This window comes from Coregonus clupeaformis, unplaced genomic scaffold, assembly GCF_020615455.1.
Source record: "Coregonus clupeaformis isolate EN_2021a unplaced genomic scaffold, ASM2061545v1 scaf0122, whole genome shotgun sequence".
NCBI lineage: Eukaryota > Metazoa > Chordata > Actinopteri > Salmoniformes > Salmonidae > Coregonus > Coregonus clupeaformis.
The window spans coordinates 402,342-419,405 of NW_025533577.1; the positions used below are offsets into that span (position 1 = coordinate 402,342).

Below are 17,064 nucleotides of genomic sequence, written 5' to 3' on the forward strand. Positions count from 1 at the left end.
GCCAGTAGTAGTAGAGGAGAGGCCAGTGGTAGTAGAGGAGAGGCCAGTAGTAGTAGTGGAGAGGCCAGTAGTAGTAGTGGAGAGGCCAGTAGTAGTAGAGGAGAGGCCAGTAGTAGTAGAGGAGAGGCCAGTAGTAGTAGTGGAGAGGCCAGTAGTAGTGGAGAGGCCAGTAGTAGAGGAGAGGCCAGTAGTAGAGGAGAGGCCAGTGGTAGTGGAGGAGAGGCCCGTAGTAGTAGTGGAGAGGCCAGTAGTATTAGTGGAGAGGCCAGTAGTAGTGGAGAGGCCAGTGGTAGTAGTGGAGAGGCCAGTGGTAGTAGAGAGGCCAGTAGTAGAGGAGAGGCCAGTGGTAGTAGTGGAGAGGCCAGTAGTAGTGTAGAGGCCAGTGGTAGTAGTGGAGAGGCCAGTGGTAGTGGTGGAGAGGCCAGTAGTAGTAGTGGAGAGGCCAGTAGTAGTGTAGAGGCCAGTGGTAGTAGTGGAGAGGCCAGTAGTAGTAGTGGAGAGGCCAGTAGTAGTGTAGAGGCCAGTGGTAGTAGTGGAGAGGCCAGTGGTAGTGGTGGAGAGGCCAGTAGTAGTAGTGGAGAGGCCAGTAGTAGTGGAGAGGCCAGTAGTAGTAGTGGAGAGGCCAGTAGTAGTGGAGAGGCCAGTAGTAGTAGTGGAGAGGCCAGTAGTAGTGTAGAGGCCAGTGGTAGTAGTGGAGAGGCCAGTAGTAGTGGAGAGGCCAGTAGTAGTAGTGGAGAGGCCAGTGGTAGTAGAGGAGAGGCCAGTAGTAGTAGAGGAGAGGCCAGTAGTAGTAGAGGAGAGGCCAGTAGTAGTAGAGGAGAGGCCAGTAGTAGTAGAGGAGAGGCCAGTCGTAGTAGAGGAGAGGCCAGTAGTAGAGGAGAGGCCAGTGGTAGTGGAGAGGCCAGTAGTAGTGGAGAGGCCAGTGGTAGTGGAGAGGCCAGTGGTAGTGGAGAGGCCAGTAGTAGAGGAGAGGCCAGTAGTAGAGGAGAGGCCAGTAGTAGAGGAGAGGCCAGTAGTAGAGGAGAGGCCAGTAGTAGAGGAGAGGCCAGTAGTAGTGGAGAGGCCAGTGGTAGAGGAGAGGCCAGTAGTGGAGAGGCCAGTAGTAGTAGAGGAGAGGCCAGTAGTAGTAGAGGAGAGGCCAGTAGTGGAGAGGCCAGTAGTAGTGGAGGAGAGGCCAGTAGTAGTGGAGAGGCCAGTGGTAGTGGAGGAGAGGCCAGTGGTAGAGGAGAGGCCAGTGGTAGTAGTGGAGAGGCCAGTAGTAGAGGAGAGGCCAGTAGTAATGGAGAGGCCAGTAGTAGTAGAGGAGAGGCCAGTAGTAGTAGAGAGGCCAGTAGTAGTGGAGGAGAGGCCAGTAGTAGTGGAGGAGAGGCCAGTAGTAGTGGAGGAGAGGCCAGTAGTAGTGGAGGAGAGGCCAGTAGTAGTAGAGGAGAGGCCAGTGGTAGTGGAGAGGCCAGTAGTAGTGGAGAGGCCAGTAGTAGTGGAGAGGCCAGTAGTAGAGGAGAGGCCAGTGGTAGTGGAGGAGAGGCCAGTAGTAGTAGTGGAGAGGCCAGTAGTAGTAGTGGAGAGGCCAGTAGTAGTGGAGAGGCCAGTGGTAGTAGTGGAGAGGCCAGTGGTAGTAGAGAGGCCAGTAGTAGAGGAGAGGCCAGTGGTAGTAGTGGAGAGGCCAGTAGTAGTATAGAGGCCAGTGGTAGTAGTGGAGAGGCCAGTGGTAGTGGTGGAGAAGCCAGTAGTAGTAGAGGAGAGGCCAGTAGTAGTGTAGAGGCCAGTAGTAGTAGAGGAGAGGCCAGTAGTAGTAGAGGAGAGGCCAGTCGTAGTAGAGGAGAGGCCAGTAGTAGAGGAGAGGCCAGTGGTAGTGGAGAGGCCAGTAGTAGTGGAGAGGCCAGTGGTAGTGTAGAGGCCAGTAGTAGTAGAGGAGAGGCCAGTAGTAGTAGAGGAGAGGCCAGTCGTAGTAGAGGAGAGGCCAGTAGTAGAGGAGAGGCCAGTGGTAGTGGAGAGGCCAGTAGTAGTGGAGAGGCCAGTGGTAGTGGAGAGGCCAGTAGTAGTAGAGGAGAGGCCAGTAGTAGTAGAGGAGAGGCCAATAGTAGTGGAGGAGAGGCCAGTAGTAGTGGAGGAGAGGCCAGTAGTAGTGGAGGAGAGGCCAGTAGTAGTGGAGGAGAGGCCAGTAGTAGTAGAGGAGAGGCCAGTGGTAGTGGAGAGGCCAGTAGTAGTGGAGAGGCCAGTAGTAGTGGAGAGGCCAGTAGTAGAGGAGAGGCCAGTGGTAGTGGAGGAGAGGCCAGTAGTAGTAGTGGAGAGGCCAGTAGTAGTGTAGAGGCCAGTGGTAGTAGAGGAGAGGCCAGTAGTAGTAGAGGAGAGGCCAGTAGTAGTAGAGGAGAGGCCAGTAGTAGTGGAGGAGAGGCCAGTAGTAGTGGAGGAGAGGCCAGTAGTAGTGGAGGAGAGGCCAGTAGTAGTGGAGGAGAGGCCAGTAGTAGTAGAGGAGAGGCCAGTGGTAGTGGAGAGGCCAGTAGTAGTGGAGAGGCCAGTAGTAGTGGAGAGGCCAGTAGTAGAGGAGAGGCCAGTGGTAGTGGAGGAGAGGCCAGTAGTAGTAGTGGAGAGGCCAGTAGTAGTAGTGGAGAGGCCAGTAGTAGTGGAGAGGCCAGTGGTAGTAGTGGAGAGGCCAGTGGTAGTAGAGAGGCCAGTAGTAGAGGAGAGGCCAGTGGTAGTAGTGGAGAGGCCAGTAGTAGTATAGAGGCCAGTGGTAGTAGTGGAGAGGCCAGTAGTAGTAGAGGAGAGGCCAGTGGTAGTGGTGGAGAGGCCAGTAGTAGTAGTGGAGAGGCCAGTAGTAGTGTAGAGGCCAGTGGTAGTAGTGGAGAGGCCAGTAGTAGTAGTGGAGAGGCCAGTAGTAGTGTAGAGGCCAGTGGTAGTAGTGGAGAGGCCAGTGGTAGTAGAGGAGAGGCCAGTAGTAGTAGAGGAGAGGCCAGTCGTAGTAGAGGAGAGGCCAGTAGTAGAGGAGAGGCCAGTGGTAGTGGAGAGGCCAGTAGTAGTGGAGAGGCCAGTGGTAGTGGAGAGGCCAGTGGTAGTGGAGAGGCCAGTAGTAGAGGAGAGGCCAGTAGTAGAGGAGAGGCCAGTAGTAGAGGAGAGGCCAGTAGTAGTGGAGAGGCCAGTGGTAGAGGAGAGGCCAGTAGTGGAGAGGCCAGTAGTGGAGAGGCCAGTAGTAGTAGAGGAGAGGCCAGTAGTAGAGGAGAGGCCAGTAGTAGTGGAGAGGCCAGTAGTAGAGGAGAGGCCAGTAGTAGTGGAGAGGCCAGTGGTAGTGGAGAGGCCAGTGGTAGTAGAGGAGAGGCCAGTAGTAGTAGAGGAGAGGCCAGTAGTAGTAGTGGAGAGGCCAGTAGTAGAGGAGAGGCCAGTAGTAGTAGAGGAGAGGCCAGTAGTAGTAGAGGAGAGGCCAGTAGTAGTAGAGGAGAGGCCAGTAGTAGAGGAGAGGCCAGTAGTAGTAGTGGAGAGGCCAGTAGTAGAGGAGAGACCAGTAGTAGTAGTGGAGAGGCCAGTAGTAGAGGAGAGGCCAGTAGTAGTAGTGGAGAGGCCAGTAGTAGAGGAGAGGCCAGTAGTAGTGGAGAGGCCAGTAGCAGTAGTGGAGAGGCCAGTGGTAGTGTAGAGGCCAGTAGTAGTAGTGGAGAGGCCAGTGGTAGTAGAGGAGAGGCCAGTGGTAGTAGTGGAGAGGCCAGTAGTAGTGGAGAGGCCAGTAGTAGAGGAGAGGCCAGTGGTAGTAGTGGAGAGGCCAGTAGTAGTGGAGAGGCCAGTGGTAGAGGAGAGGCCAGTAGTAGAGGAGAGGCCAGTGGTAGTAGTGGAGAGGCCAGTAGTAGTAGTGGAGAGGCCAGTAGTAGTGGAGAGGCCAGTGGTAGTGGAGGAGAGGCCAGTGGTAGTGGAGAGGCCAGTAGTAGTAGAGGAGAGGCCTGTAGTAGAAGAGGAGAGGCCAGTGGTAGTGGAGGAGAGGCCAGTAGTAGTGGAGGAGAGGCCAGTGGTAGTAGAGGAGAGGCCAGTAGTAGTAGAGGAGAGGCCAGTAGTAGTAGAGGAGAGGCCAGTAGTAGTGGAGAGGCCAGTGGTAGTAGAGGAGAGGCCAGTAGTAGTAGAGGAGAGGCCAGTAGTAGTGGAGAGGCCAGTGGTAGTGGAGGAGAGGCCAGTAGTAGTGGAGGAGAGGCCAGTAGTAGTAGAGGAGAGGCCAGTAGTAGTAGAGGAGAGGCCAGTAGTAGTGGAGAGGCCAGTGGTAGTGGAGGAGAGGCCAGTAGTAGAGGAGAGGCCAGTAGTAGTGGAGGAGAGGCCAGTAGTAGAGGAGAGGCCAGTAGTAGTAGAGGAGAGGCCAGTGGTAGTGGAGGAGAGACCAGTAGTAGAGGAGAGGCCAGTAGTAGTGGAGAGGCCAGTAGTAGTGGAGAGGCCAGTGGTGGAGGAGAGGCCAGTAGTAGTGGAGGAGAGGCCAGTAGTAGAGGAGAGGCCAGTAGTAGTGGAGAGGCCAGTGGTGGAGGAGAGGCCAGTAGTAGTAGAGGAGAGGCCAGTAGTAGTGGAGGAGAGGCCAGTAGTAGTGGAGAGGCCAGTAGTAGAGGAGAGGCCAGTAGTAGTGGAGGAGAGGCCAGTAGTAGAGGAGAGGCCAGTAGTAGTGGAGAGGCCAGTGGTGGAGGAGAGGCCAGTAGTAGAGGAGAGGCCAGTGGTAGTGGAGAGGCCAGTAGTAGAGGAGAGGCCAGTAGTAGTGGAGAGGCCAGTGGTAGTGGATTATTTCTGGTCCATGACCCAGAACTGTGTGCTGTTGTTTCAGCTGAGCGTTTTGGTAAGAAGCTGGAGGAGCTGCGTAGAGAGAGGAGTTCACTGAGGCTGACGCTCCCCTCAAGACAGCCCACTGTGGCTCTGTTCCTCCAGAGACTCAGAAAGGCAGTACACAGCGCCCTCACCAGGATGGATGACCACAGGTTAGTACCATTACTACACTACAACACACCACAACACAACACATAGTAGGAATATCCAGAGACTCTGAGAGGACCACAGGTCAGTAGTGTTACTGCAACGCTTACACAAACTCTGTAGTTTACAAACTCACCTTCACAAGTAGGAGAGGGTATCCACTCCTCTGTGCAACCTAAACCCAGCCAACTGCCCATAATGTTATTTTAGTCAGCATAAACTGTATTATTGGAAAGTATTTAAGGAGGGTTGAGGGGACAGCTGTCAGAAATAGCCCTCATAACAGGAAGTTAGTCAGGTGAGGCTGAAACCCTGTGTGTTCCTACTGGAATGGAATAACACAGACCTACAGGATGATGGTTTAGCTGAATAACACAGACCAACAGGATGGTAGTTTAGCTGAATAACACAGACCTACAGGATGATAGTTTAGCTGAATAACAGAACAGCTCTGCCAGGATGATAGTTTAGCTGAATAACACAGACCTACAGGATGATAGTTTAGCTGAATAACAGAACAGCTCTGCCAGGATGATAGTTTAGATGAATAACACATACCTACAGGATGATAGTTTAGCTGAATAACACAGACCTACAGGATGATAGTTTAGCTGAATAACAGAACAGCTCTGCCAGGATGATAGTTTAGATGAATAACACATACCTACAGGATGATAGTTTAGCTGAATAACACATACCTACAGGATGGTAGTTTAGCTGAATAACACAGACCAACAGGATGATAGTTTAGCTGAATAACACAGACCTACAGGATGGTAGTTTAGCTGAATAACAGATCAGTGCTGCCAGGATGATAGTTTAGCTGAATAACACATACCTACAGGATGATAGTTTTAGCTGAATAACACAGACCAACAGCATGATAGTTTTAGCTGAATAACACAGACCTACAGGATGATAGTTTAGCTGAATAACAGAACAGCTCTTCCAGGATGATATTTTAGCTGAATAACAGAACAGCGCTGCCAGGATCCTAACATCGTTGTTTTTGTATTTTTTCCTTATGGTTTTGACGTGTTGAAGGGATGAGGTGGAGAGTGACGGAAAGGAAGTGGCTGAAACCGTCCAGGGTCCACTCCAAAGGAGAGAGCGTTTGCTGCAGGAGAAACGCGTGGTGGAGGTGAGTAGAGATTACTGAAAATAACAGGGCCTTTTTGATACATTACATTTTACATTTACGTCATTTAGCAGACGCTCTTATCCAGAGCAACTTACAAATTGGTGCATTCACCTTATAGCCAGTGGGATAACCACTTTACAATTATTATTATTTTTTTGGGGGGGGTAGAAGGATTACTTTATCCTATCCCAGGTATTCCTTAAAGAGGTGGGGTTTCAAGTGTCTCCGGAAGGTGGTGAGTGACTCCGCTGTCCTGGCGTCGTGAGGGAGCTTGTTCCACCATTGGGGTGCCAGAGCAGCGAACAGTTTTGACTGGGCTGAGCGGGAACTATGCTTCCGCAGAGGAAGGGGAGCCAGCAGGCCAGAGGTGGATGAACGCAATGCCCTCGTTTGGGTGTAGGGACTGATCAGAGCCTGAAGGTACGGAGGTGCCGTTCCCCTCACAGCTCCATAGGCAAGCACCATGGTCTTGTAACAGATGCGAGCTTCAACTGGAAGCCAGTGGAGTCTGCGGAGGAGCGGGGTGACGTGAGAGAACTTGGGAAGGTTGAACACCAGACGGGCTGCGGCGTTCTGGATGAGTTGTAGGGGTTTAATGGCACAGGCAGGGAGCCCAGCCAACAGCGAGTTGCAGTAATCCAGACGGGAGATGACAAGTGCCTGGATTAGGACCTGTGCCGCTTCCTGTGTAAGGCAGGGTCGTACTCTCCGAATGTTGTAGAGCATGAACCTACAGGATCGGGTCACCGCCTTGATGTTAGCGGAGAACGACAGGGTGTTGTCCAGGGTCACGCCAAGGCTCTTCGCACTCTGGGAGGAGGACACAACGGAGTTGTCAACCGTGATGGCGAGATCATGGAACGGGCAGTCCTTCCCCGGGAGGAAGAGCAGCTCCGTCTTGCCAAGGTTCAGCTTGATGTGGTGATCCGTCATCCATACTGATATGTCTGCCAGACATGCAGAGATGCGATTCGCCACCTGGTTATCAGAAGGGGGAAAGGAGAAGATTAGTTGTGTATCGTCAGCGTAGCAATGATAGGAGAGGCCATGTGAGGATATGACAGAGCCAAGTGACTTGGTGTATAGAGAGAACAGGAGAGGGCCTAGAACTGAGCCCAGGGGGACACCAGTGGTGAGAGCACGTGGTGCGGAGACAGCTTCTCGCCACGCCACTTGGTAGGAGCGACCGGTCAGGTAGGACGCAATCCAAGAGTGAGCCGCGCCGGAGATGCCCAGCTCGGAGAGGGTGGAGAGGAGGCCTGTTTGAATTAAATCAAATGCTTTTCGGTTTGTGCAATGCCCCCAGTACATTCTCATTGTTGTACACTCAACAATTATACAGTTAAGAGCATTGTAGAATGTAGTAGTTAGATAGGCCTGCAGCAGAAATATTACAGGTAATACCCAGTTGTGCCCATGAAGAAATGTCCTATGCCCTGTTAATGGATCCTGTCATACACTGGTTGAATGAAGAAATGTCCCATGCCCTGTTAATGGTTGAATTGAGATCCAGTAGAAGTCCTGATCTAAGATCAGGTCCCCCTGTCTGTATAATCACGTGTATTATTATCTAGAAGGCAAAATTGATCCTAGATCAGAACTCCTACTCTGAGATGACTCTTTACGAATACAGGCCTGACCTCTAACGCTGCTCTCTGCCCTCGGGCCTGCCCCCAGGCGGAGATGGCAGAGCTGCAGTGGAGACTAGGAGAGCTGCAGTCTCGGAGTTGCAGCCTGGAGCACCAGATCCAGCAGGAAGGGGAGGAGCTACAGACAGAGGAGGTGGAAGGCCCCGCCCTGCGCAGCTGTAGCCACACCCAGCTCAGAGACATGGGTCATGCCCTCGACGACCTGGTGACATCACAGAACAGGACCAGGATTTGTGTATCTACTCCTGAAGGCATACTCAGGTCAGTACTAATCCTAACTCTAACTGCTCCAGGATCACTCTCTCCCAATGTTGGGTCCCCTGAGAAAATCTGTACTAATCTTATCAAACAAGTTAGGAACTTAAAAAAGAAGAATAAATGTTTTAATATGAACATCTCCACAGGACCTATCTTCCCTATAGGCCGACATTAAAATACAACCACTGTATGTTTCAATATGAACATCTCCACAGGACCTATCTTCCCTATAGGCCGACATTAAAATACAATCAACATACAAACAACACAGTTCTAAAAATGTCCTAAGTTTTGGTTTATATCGGTGGTTGTTTGTCTTGTCTCGTCCTCTGGTTATACACTGTATGTGGACCCCTCTTCAAATTAGCGGATTCGCTTATTTCAGCCATACCCGTTGCTGATCGAGCACACAGCCATGCAATCTCCATAGACAAACAATGGCCCGTACTGACGTGACTTTCAACATGGCATCCTATGCCACCTTTTCTACAAGTCAGTTCGTCAAATTTCTGCCCTGCTAGAGCTTCCCTGGTCAACTGTAAGTGCTGTTATTGTGAAGTGGAAACGTCTAGGAGCAACAATGGCTCAGCCGAGAAGTGGTAGGCCACACAAGCTCACAGAACGGGACCGCTGAGTGCTGAAGCACGTAGCGCGTAAAAATCGTCTGTCCTCTGTTGCAACACTCACTACCGAGTTCCAAACTGCCTCTGGAAGCAATGTCAGCACAAGAACAGTTTGTCGGGAGCTTCATGAAATGGGTTTCCATGGCCGAGCAGCTGCACACAAGCCTAAGATCACCATGCGCAATGCCAAGCGTTGGCTGGAGTGGTGTAAAGCTCGCCGCCATTGGACTCTGGAGCAGTGGAAACGTGTTCTCTGGAGTGATGAATCACGCTTCACCATCTGGTAGTCCGATGGACGAACCTGGGTTTGGCAGATGCCAGGAAAACGCTACCTGCCGAATGCATAGTGCCAACTGTAAAGTTTGGTGGAGGAGGAATAATGGTCGGGGCTGTTTTTCATGGTTCGGGCTAGGCCCCTTAGTTCCAGTGAAGGGAAATCTTAATGCTACAGCATACAATGACATTCTAGACGATTCTGTGCTTCCAACTTTGTGGCAACAGTTTGGGGAAGGCCCTTTCCTGTTTCAGCATGACAATGCCCCCATGCACAAAGCGAGGTCGATACAGAAATGGTTTGTCGAAATCGGTGTGGAAGAACTTGACTGGCCTGCACAGAGCCCTGACCTCAACCCCATTGAACACCTTTGGGATTAATTGGAACGCCGACTGCGAGCCAGGCCTAATCGCCCAACATCGGTGCCCGACCTCACTAATGCTCTGAATGGAAGCAATTCCCCGCAGCAATGTTCCAACATCTAGTGGAAAGCCTTCCAAGAAGAGTGGAGGCTGTTATAGCAGCAAAGGGGGGACCAACTCCATATTAATGCCCATGATTTTGGAACAAGATATTCGACGAGCAGATGTCCACATACTTTTGGCCATGTAGTGTAGTTACCCATTACCTTTTTACTACTACATCACTGATATTAATACAGAATTGTAAGTAATATTCTAATAATTCAGGTGAATGTGATAATACGATCATCTGTGTGCTCCATTGATGTATGTTTGTGCCGAGTCTGACTGGAGAGACGTGACAGGTCTCAGACTGGAGAGACGTGACAGGTCTCAGAGTGGAGAGACGTGACAGGTCTCAGACTGGAGAGACGTGACAGGTCTCAGAGTGGAGAGACGTGACAGGTCTCAGAGTGGAGAGACGTGACAGGTCTCAGAGTGGAGAGACGTGACAGGTCTCAGACTGGAGAGACGTGACAGGTCTCAGAGTGGAGAAGACGTGACAGGTCTCAGAGTGGAGAGACGTGACAGGTCTCAGACTGGAGAGACGTGACAGGTCTCAGACTGGAGAGACGTGACAGGTCTCAGAGTGGAGAGACGTGACAGGTCTCAGACTGGAGAGACGTGACAGGTCTCAGACTGGAGAGACGTGACAGGTCTCAGAGTGGAGAGACGTGACAGGTCTCAGAGTGGAGAGACGTGACAGGTCTCAGAGTGGAGAGACGTGACAGGTCTCAGACTGGAGAGACGTGACAGGTCTCAGAGTGGAGAGACGTGACAGGTCTCAGAGTGGAGAGACGTGACAGGTCTCAGACTGGAGAGACGTGACAGGTCTCAGACTGGAGAGACGTGACAGGTCTCAGAGTGGAGAGACGTGACCGGTCTCAGAGTGGAGAGACGTGACAGGTCTCAGAGTGGAGAGACGTGACCGGTCTCAGAGTGGAGAGACGTGACAGGTCTCAGACTGGAGAGACGTGACAGGTCTCAGAGTGGAGAGACGTGACAGGTCAGATACAGATGAATGGGTGATGATGTCATCAGTTGGGTTATTGAAAATATGGTGTCCGTCCTCTCCTGCAGTTCCTGTTCTAACCAATTCGTGGCTCCCTTTCCTCATACAACATCCTGGTTATCTAGGGTCATGACTGGTTATCTAGGGTCATGACTGGTTATCTAGGGTCATGACTGGTTATCTAGGGTCATGGCTGGTTATCTAGGGTCATGACTGGTTAGCTAGGGTCATGACTGGTTATCTAGGGTCATGACTGGTTATCTAGGGTCATGACTGGTTAGCTAGGGTCATGACTGGTTATCTAGGGTCATGGCTGGTTATCTAGGGTCATGACTGGTTATCTAGGGTCATGACTGGTTATCTAGGGTCATGACTGGTTAGCTAGGGTCATGACTGGTTATCTAGGGTCATGACTGGTTATCTAGGGTCATGACTGGTTAGCTAGGGTCATGACTGGTTATCTAGGGTCATGACTGGTTATCTAGGGTCATGACTGGTTATCTAGGGTCATGACTGGTTATCTAGGGTCATGACTGGTTAGCTAGGGTCATGACTGGTTATCTAGGGTCATGACTGGTTATCTAGGGTCATGACTGGTTAGCTAGGGTCATGACTGGTTAGCTAGGGTCATGACTGGTTATCTAGGGTCATGACTGGTTATCTAGGGTCATGACTGGTTATCTAGGGTCATGACTGGTTATCTAGGGTCATGACTGGTTATCTAGGGTCATGACTGGTTATCTAGGGTCATGACTGGTTATCTAGGGTCATGTGATATACCAGTCAGAGTGCATCTTTACTCCCAATGTTTTGCTTTATGGAATATCATGTTGGTTTGACTCCCATCGAGTGTGAATGATTTCATGCTCTGTTTTGTTTCAGGTATTAATTATGGTGATGTGATCATACTGAAACTATATGATGTTATATTAATGATGGTGATGTGATCATACTGAAACTATATGATGTGATATTAATGATGGTAATGTGATCATACTGAAACTATATGATGTGATATTAATGATGGTGATGTGATCATACTGAAACTATATGATGTGATATTAATGATGGTAATGTGATCATACTGAAACTATATGATGTGATATTAATGATGGTAATGTGATCATACTGAAACTATATGATGTGATATTAATGATGGTGATGTGATCATACTGAAACTATATGATGTGATATTAATGATGGTGATGTGATCATGCTGAAACTATATGATGTGATATTAATGATGGTAATGTGATCATACTGAAACTATATGATGTGATATTAATGATGGTGATGTGATCATACTGAAACTATATGCCTATTCCATGTTTTCATGTCTACGTCATGTCTACGTCATGTCTACGTCATGTCTACGTCATGTGCCTGACTATCTGATGCTCATGGACCATTGTTAGTTTCATTGACATTCCACCTCTCTCCATCTTCCCTTGCAGACTCCAGGAGCAGGAACAAACACTGAGTCTGTCCATTAAAGATGCTACGGCTAAAGTAAGGCTCTTTTTAAATTGACATTTTAGACATTTAGCAAACCTTCTTATACAGAGTGACTTGCAGTTTCAGTTGCTGTCAACAGCCCCTACTTTGTGCCATGACAACTCAACCATTCCTCGCAGAGTAGTCCATATTCAGCCCCTACTTTGCCATGACAACTCAACCATTCCTCCCAGAGTAGTCCATATTCAGCCCCTACTTTGCCATGACAACTCAACCATTCCTCCCAGAGTAGTCCATATTCAGCCCCTACTTTGCCATGACAACTCAACCATCCTCCCAGAGTAGTCCATATTCAGCCCCCTACCATTCCTCCCAGAGTAGTCCATATTCAGCCCCTACTTTGCCATGACAACTCAACCATTCCTCCCAGAGTAGTCCATATTCAGCCCCTACTTTGCCATGACAACTCAACCATTCCTCAGAGTAGTCCATATTCAGCACTACCATTCCTCCCAGAGTAGTCCATATTCAGCCCCTACTTTGCCATGACAACTCAACCATTCCTCCCAGAGTAGTCCATATTCAGCCCCTACTTTGCCATGACAACTCAACCATTCCTCCCAGAGTAGTCCATATTCAGCCCCTACTACCATTCCTCCCAGAGTAGTCCATATTTACAGAATGCTTAATGAACGCTGTGGGAATGCTGTGTGAACGCTGTGGGAACGCTGTGGGAACGCTGTGGGAACTCTGTGGGAACGCTGTGGGAACTCTGTGGGAACGCTGTGGGAACTCTGTGGGAACGCTGTGGGAACTCTGTGGGAACGCTGTGGGAACTCTGTGGGAACGCTGTGGGAACGCTGTGGGAACGCTGTGGGAACGCTGTGGGAACTCTGTGGGAACGCTGTGGGAACGCTGTGGGAACGCTGTGGGAACTCTGTGGGAACGCTGTCTGAATGTGAATTGTTTATGAATAGTGACTGAACACAGAGATGTGGACTGGCTGATCCTGGCTCCAGGGTACTAGGGAGGCTTGCCAGCTAGATACAGTACAGTAACACTATAGTACTAATCGGGCTGTCAGTCTCTGTTTATTTAATGGGGCTGTCAGTCTCTGTTTATTTAATGGGGCTGTCAGTCTCTGTTTATTTAATGGGGCTGTCAGTCTCTGTTTATTTAATTGGGCTGTCAGTCTCTGTTTATTTAATGGGGCTGTCAGTCTCTGTTTATTTAATGGGGCTGTCAGTCTCTGTTTATTTAATGGGGCTGTCAGTCTCTGTTTATTTAATGGGGCTGTCAGTCTCTGTTTATTTAATGGGGCTGTCAGTCTCTGTTTATTTAATGGGGCTGTCAGTCTCTGTTTATTTAATGGGGCTGTCAGTCTCTGTTTATTTAATGGGGCTGTCAGTCTCTGTTTATTTAATGGGGCTGTCAGTCTCTGTTTATTTAATGGGGCTGTCAGTCTCTGTTTATTTAATGGGGCTGTCAGTCTCTGTTTATTTAATGGGGCTGTCAGTCTCTGTTTATTTAATGGGGCTGTCAGTCTCTGTTTATTTAATGGGGCTGTCAGTCTCTGTTTATTTAATGGGGCTGTCAGTCTGTTTCTCAGCTAGATACAGTATAGTAACACACCAGAGTAGATCAGAATGAAAGGCTTTGAAACGGGGAGAACAGTTCCACAGAATGGATGGGAAGAAACAGAGAGAGAGAAAAGAGGGGGAGGGACAACAGTTCCACAGAAGCAGGAAGTGAAGTGCATGATGGGAATGTTCCTTCTGGCCAGCTGTGATTCAAAGTGAATCAGTTCTAATGATCACAGAACACAGTATTCAGGGTGTCTGATGTGCCTTCAACGACAGTGTGGGGACCAGGAATGGATATGTAGAAAATAATGAGAATAGCAAACAATAGAAAATGAAGGGAGGATTGTAAATCTGTTCCCGCTGTCCAAAGCAGCAGAGCTAGGTTTGGTTTGGTCCCAAACACTACTCCTTGCTCCTCTGTGGAAACTCATCTATGTAGTGATCTCTCTATACTGAGTGGACAAAACATTAGGAACAAAACATTTCCATGACATAGACTGACCAGGTGAATCCAGATGAAAGCTATGATCCCTTCTTGATGTCGCTTGTTAATTCCACTTCAGTGTAGACGAAGGGGAGGAAACAGGTTAAAGGATTTTTAAGTCTTGAGACAATTGAGACATGGATTGTGTATGTGTGCCATTCAGAGGGTGAATGGGCAAGACAAAAGATGTAAGTGCCTTTGAACTGGGTATGGTAGTAGGTGCCAGGTGCACCGGTTTGAGTGTGTCAAGAACTTCAACCCTGCTGGGCTTTTCACTCTCAACAGTTCCCCGTGTGTATCAAGAATCGTCCGCCACCCAATGGACATCCAGCTAACTTGACACAACTGTGGGAAGCATTGGACATGTGCCAGCATCCCTGTGTAACGCGTTCAACACCTTGTAGAGTCCAAGGGATATTTGTAAACAACAGCTTGTGCACGATATCTAAGGAAGTCTCGAGGTTTTGCTCCCCTGAGATAGTGTGGTCTACAGCTTATCATGAGATACTCTATCTACCAAGAGAGTTTTCATCTATATTATTCGTAGATGTCTATTTACCGCCACAAACAGGAAAACGCTCACCCAGAGCTCCTAGTGGCCGGGGACTTTAATGCAGGGAAACTTAAGTCTGTTTTACCTAATTTCTACCAGCATGTTAAATGTGCAACCAGAGGGGAAAAAAACTCTAGACCACCTTTACTCCACACACAGAGACGCATACAAAGCATGAGAGCATCAGCTGTTCCGGATGACTGTGTGATCACGCTCTCCGTAGCCGATGTGAGTTAGACCTTTAAACAGGTCAACAGATGGATTACCAGGACGTGTACTCCGAGCATGCGCTGACCAACTGGCAAGTGTCTTCACTGACATTTTCAACCTCTCCCTGTCTGAGTCTGTAATACCAACATGTTTCAAGCAGACCACCATAGTCCCTGTGCCCAAGGACACTAAGATAACCTGCCTAAATGACTACCGACCCGTAGCACTCACGTCTGTAGCCATGAAGTGCTTTGAAAGGCTGGTCATGGCTCACATCAACACCATTATCCCAGAAACCCTAGACCCACTCCAATTTGCATACCGCTCCAACAGATCCACAGATGATGCAATCCCTATTGCGCTCCACACTGTCCTTTCACACCTGGACAAGAGGAACACCTATGTGAGAATGCTATTCATTGACTTCATCTCAGCGTTCAACACCATAGTGCCCTCAAAGCTCATCACTAAGCTAAGGACCCTGGGACTAAACACCTCCCTCTGCAACTGGATCCTGGACTTCCTGATGGGCCGTCCCCAGGTGGTAAGGGTAGGTAACAACACATCTGCCACGCTGATCCTCAACACAGGGGCCCCTCAGGGGTGCGTGCTCAGTCCCCTCCTGTACTCCCTGTTCACTCATTACTGCACGGCCAGGCACGACTCCAACACCATCATTAAGTTTGCCGGCGACACAACAGTGGTAGGCCTGATCACCGACAACGATGAGACAGCCTATAGGGAGGAGGTCAGAGAAATGGCTGTGTGGTGCCAGGATAACAACCTCTCCCTCAACGTGATGATGACAAAGGAGATGATTGTGGACTACAGGAAAAAGAAGAGGACAGAGCACACCCCCATTCTCATGACGGGGCTGTAGTGGAGCAGGTTGAACTTCAAGTTCCTTGGTGTCCACATCACCAATAAACGAACATGATGCAAGGGCATGGGTCCTCAGATCCTCAAAAGGTTCTACAGCTGCACCATCGAGAGCATCCTGACTGGTTGCATCACCACCTGGTATGGTAACTGCTCGGCCTCCGACCGCAAGGCACTACAGAGGGTAGTGCGTACGGCCCAGTACATCACTGTGGCCAAGCTTCCTGCCATCTAGGACCTCTATACCAGGCGGTGTCAGAGGAAGGCCCTAAAAATTGTCAAAGACTCCAGCCACCCTAGTCATAGACTGTTCTCTCTGCTACCGCACGGCAAGCGGTACCGGAGCACCAAGTCTAGGTCCAAGAGACTTCTAAACAGCTTCTACCCCCAAGCCATAAGACTCCTGAACATCTAATCAAATTGCTACCCGGACTATTTGCATTGCCCCCCTTTTATACTGCTGCTACTCGCTGTTTATTATCTATGTATAGTCACTTTAATAACTCTACCCACATGTACATATTACCTCAATTACCTTGACTAACCGGTGCCCCCGCACACTCTGTACCGGTACCCCCTGTATATACAGTGGGGAGAACAAGTATTTGATACACTGCTGATTTTGCAGGTTTTCCTACTTACAAAGCATGTAGAGGTCTGTAATTTTTATCATAGGTACACTTCAACTGTGAGAGACGGAATCTAAAACAAAAATCCAGAAAATCACATTGTATGATTTTAAAGTAATTAATTTGCATTTTATTGCATGACATAAGTATTTGATACATCAGAAAAGCAGAACTTAATATTTGGTACAGAAACCTTTGTTTGCAATTACAGAGATCATACATTTCCTGTAGGTCTTGACCAAGTTTGCACACACTGCAGCAGGGATTTTCGCCCACTCCTCCATACAGACCTTCTCCAGATCCTTCAGGTTTCGGGCCTGTCGCTGGGCAATACGGACTTTCAGCTCCCTCCAAGGATGTTCTATTGGGTTCAGGTCTGGAGACTGGCTAGGCCACTCCAGGACCTTGAGATGCTTCTTACGAAGCCACTCCTTAGTTGACCTGGCTGTGTGTTTCGGGTTATTGTCATGCTGGAAGACCCAGCCACGACCCATCTTCAATGCTCTTACTGAGGGAAGGAGGTTGTTGGCCAAGATCTCGCGATACATGGCCCCATCCATCCTCCCCTCAATACGGTGCAGTCTTCCTGTCCCCTTTGCAGAAAAGCATCCCCAAAGAATGATGTTTCCACCTCCATGCTTCATGGTTGGGATGGTGTTCTTGGGGTTGTACTCATCCTTCTTCTTCCTCCAAACACGGCGAGTGGAGTTTAGACCAAAAAGCTCTAATTTTGTCTCATCAGACCACATGACCTTCTCCCATTCCTCCTCTGGATCATCCAGATGGTCATTGGCAAACTTCAGACGGTCCTGGACATGCGCTGGCTTGAGCAGGGGGACCTTGCCTGCGCTGCAGGAATTTAATCCATGACGGCGTAGTGTGTTACTAATGGTTTTCTTTGAGACTGTGGTCCCAGCTCTCTTCAGG

General features: G+C 49.4%; 1 protein-coding gene across 1 annotated transcript in view; it reads left to right on the top strand.

The window, feature by feature from the left end:
* disc1 (DISC1 scaffold protein) overlaps positions 1-17,064 on the top strand; it is a 115,903-nt gene that overhangs the window by 32,926 nt on the left and 65,913 nt on the right. The window contains exons 5-8 of the mRNA XM_045213535.1: positions 4,781-4,931; positions 5,971-6,067; positions 7,745-7,977; positions 11,799-11,853. Of these exons, the coding sequence (XP_045069470.1) occupies positions 4,781-4,931; positions 5,971-6,067; positions 7,745-7,977; positions 11,799-11,853 (536 nt within the window). The remainder of the gene's footprint in view (positions 1-4,780; positions 4,932-5,970; positions 6,068-7,744; positions 7,978-11,798; positions 11,854-17,064) is intronic.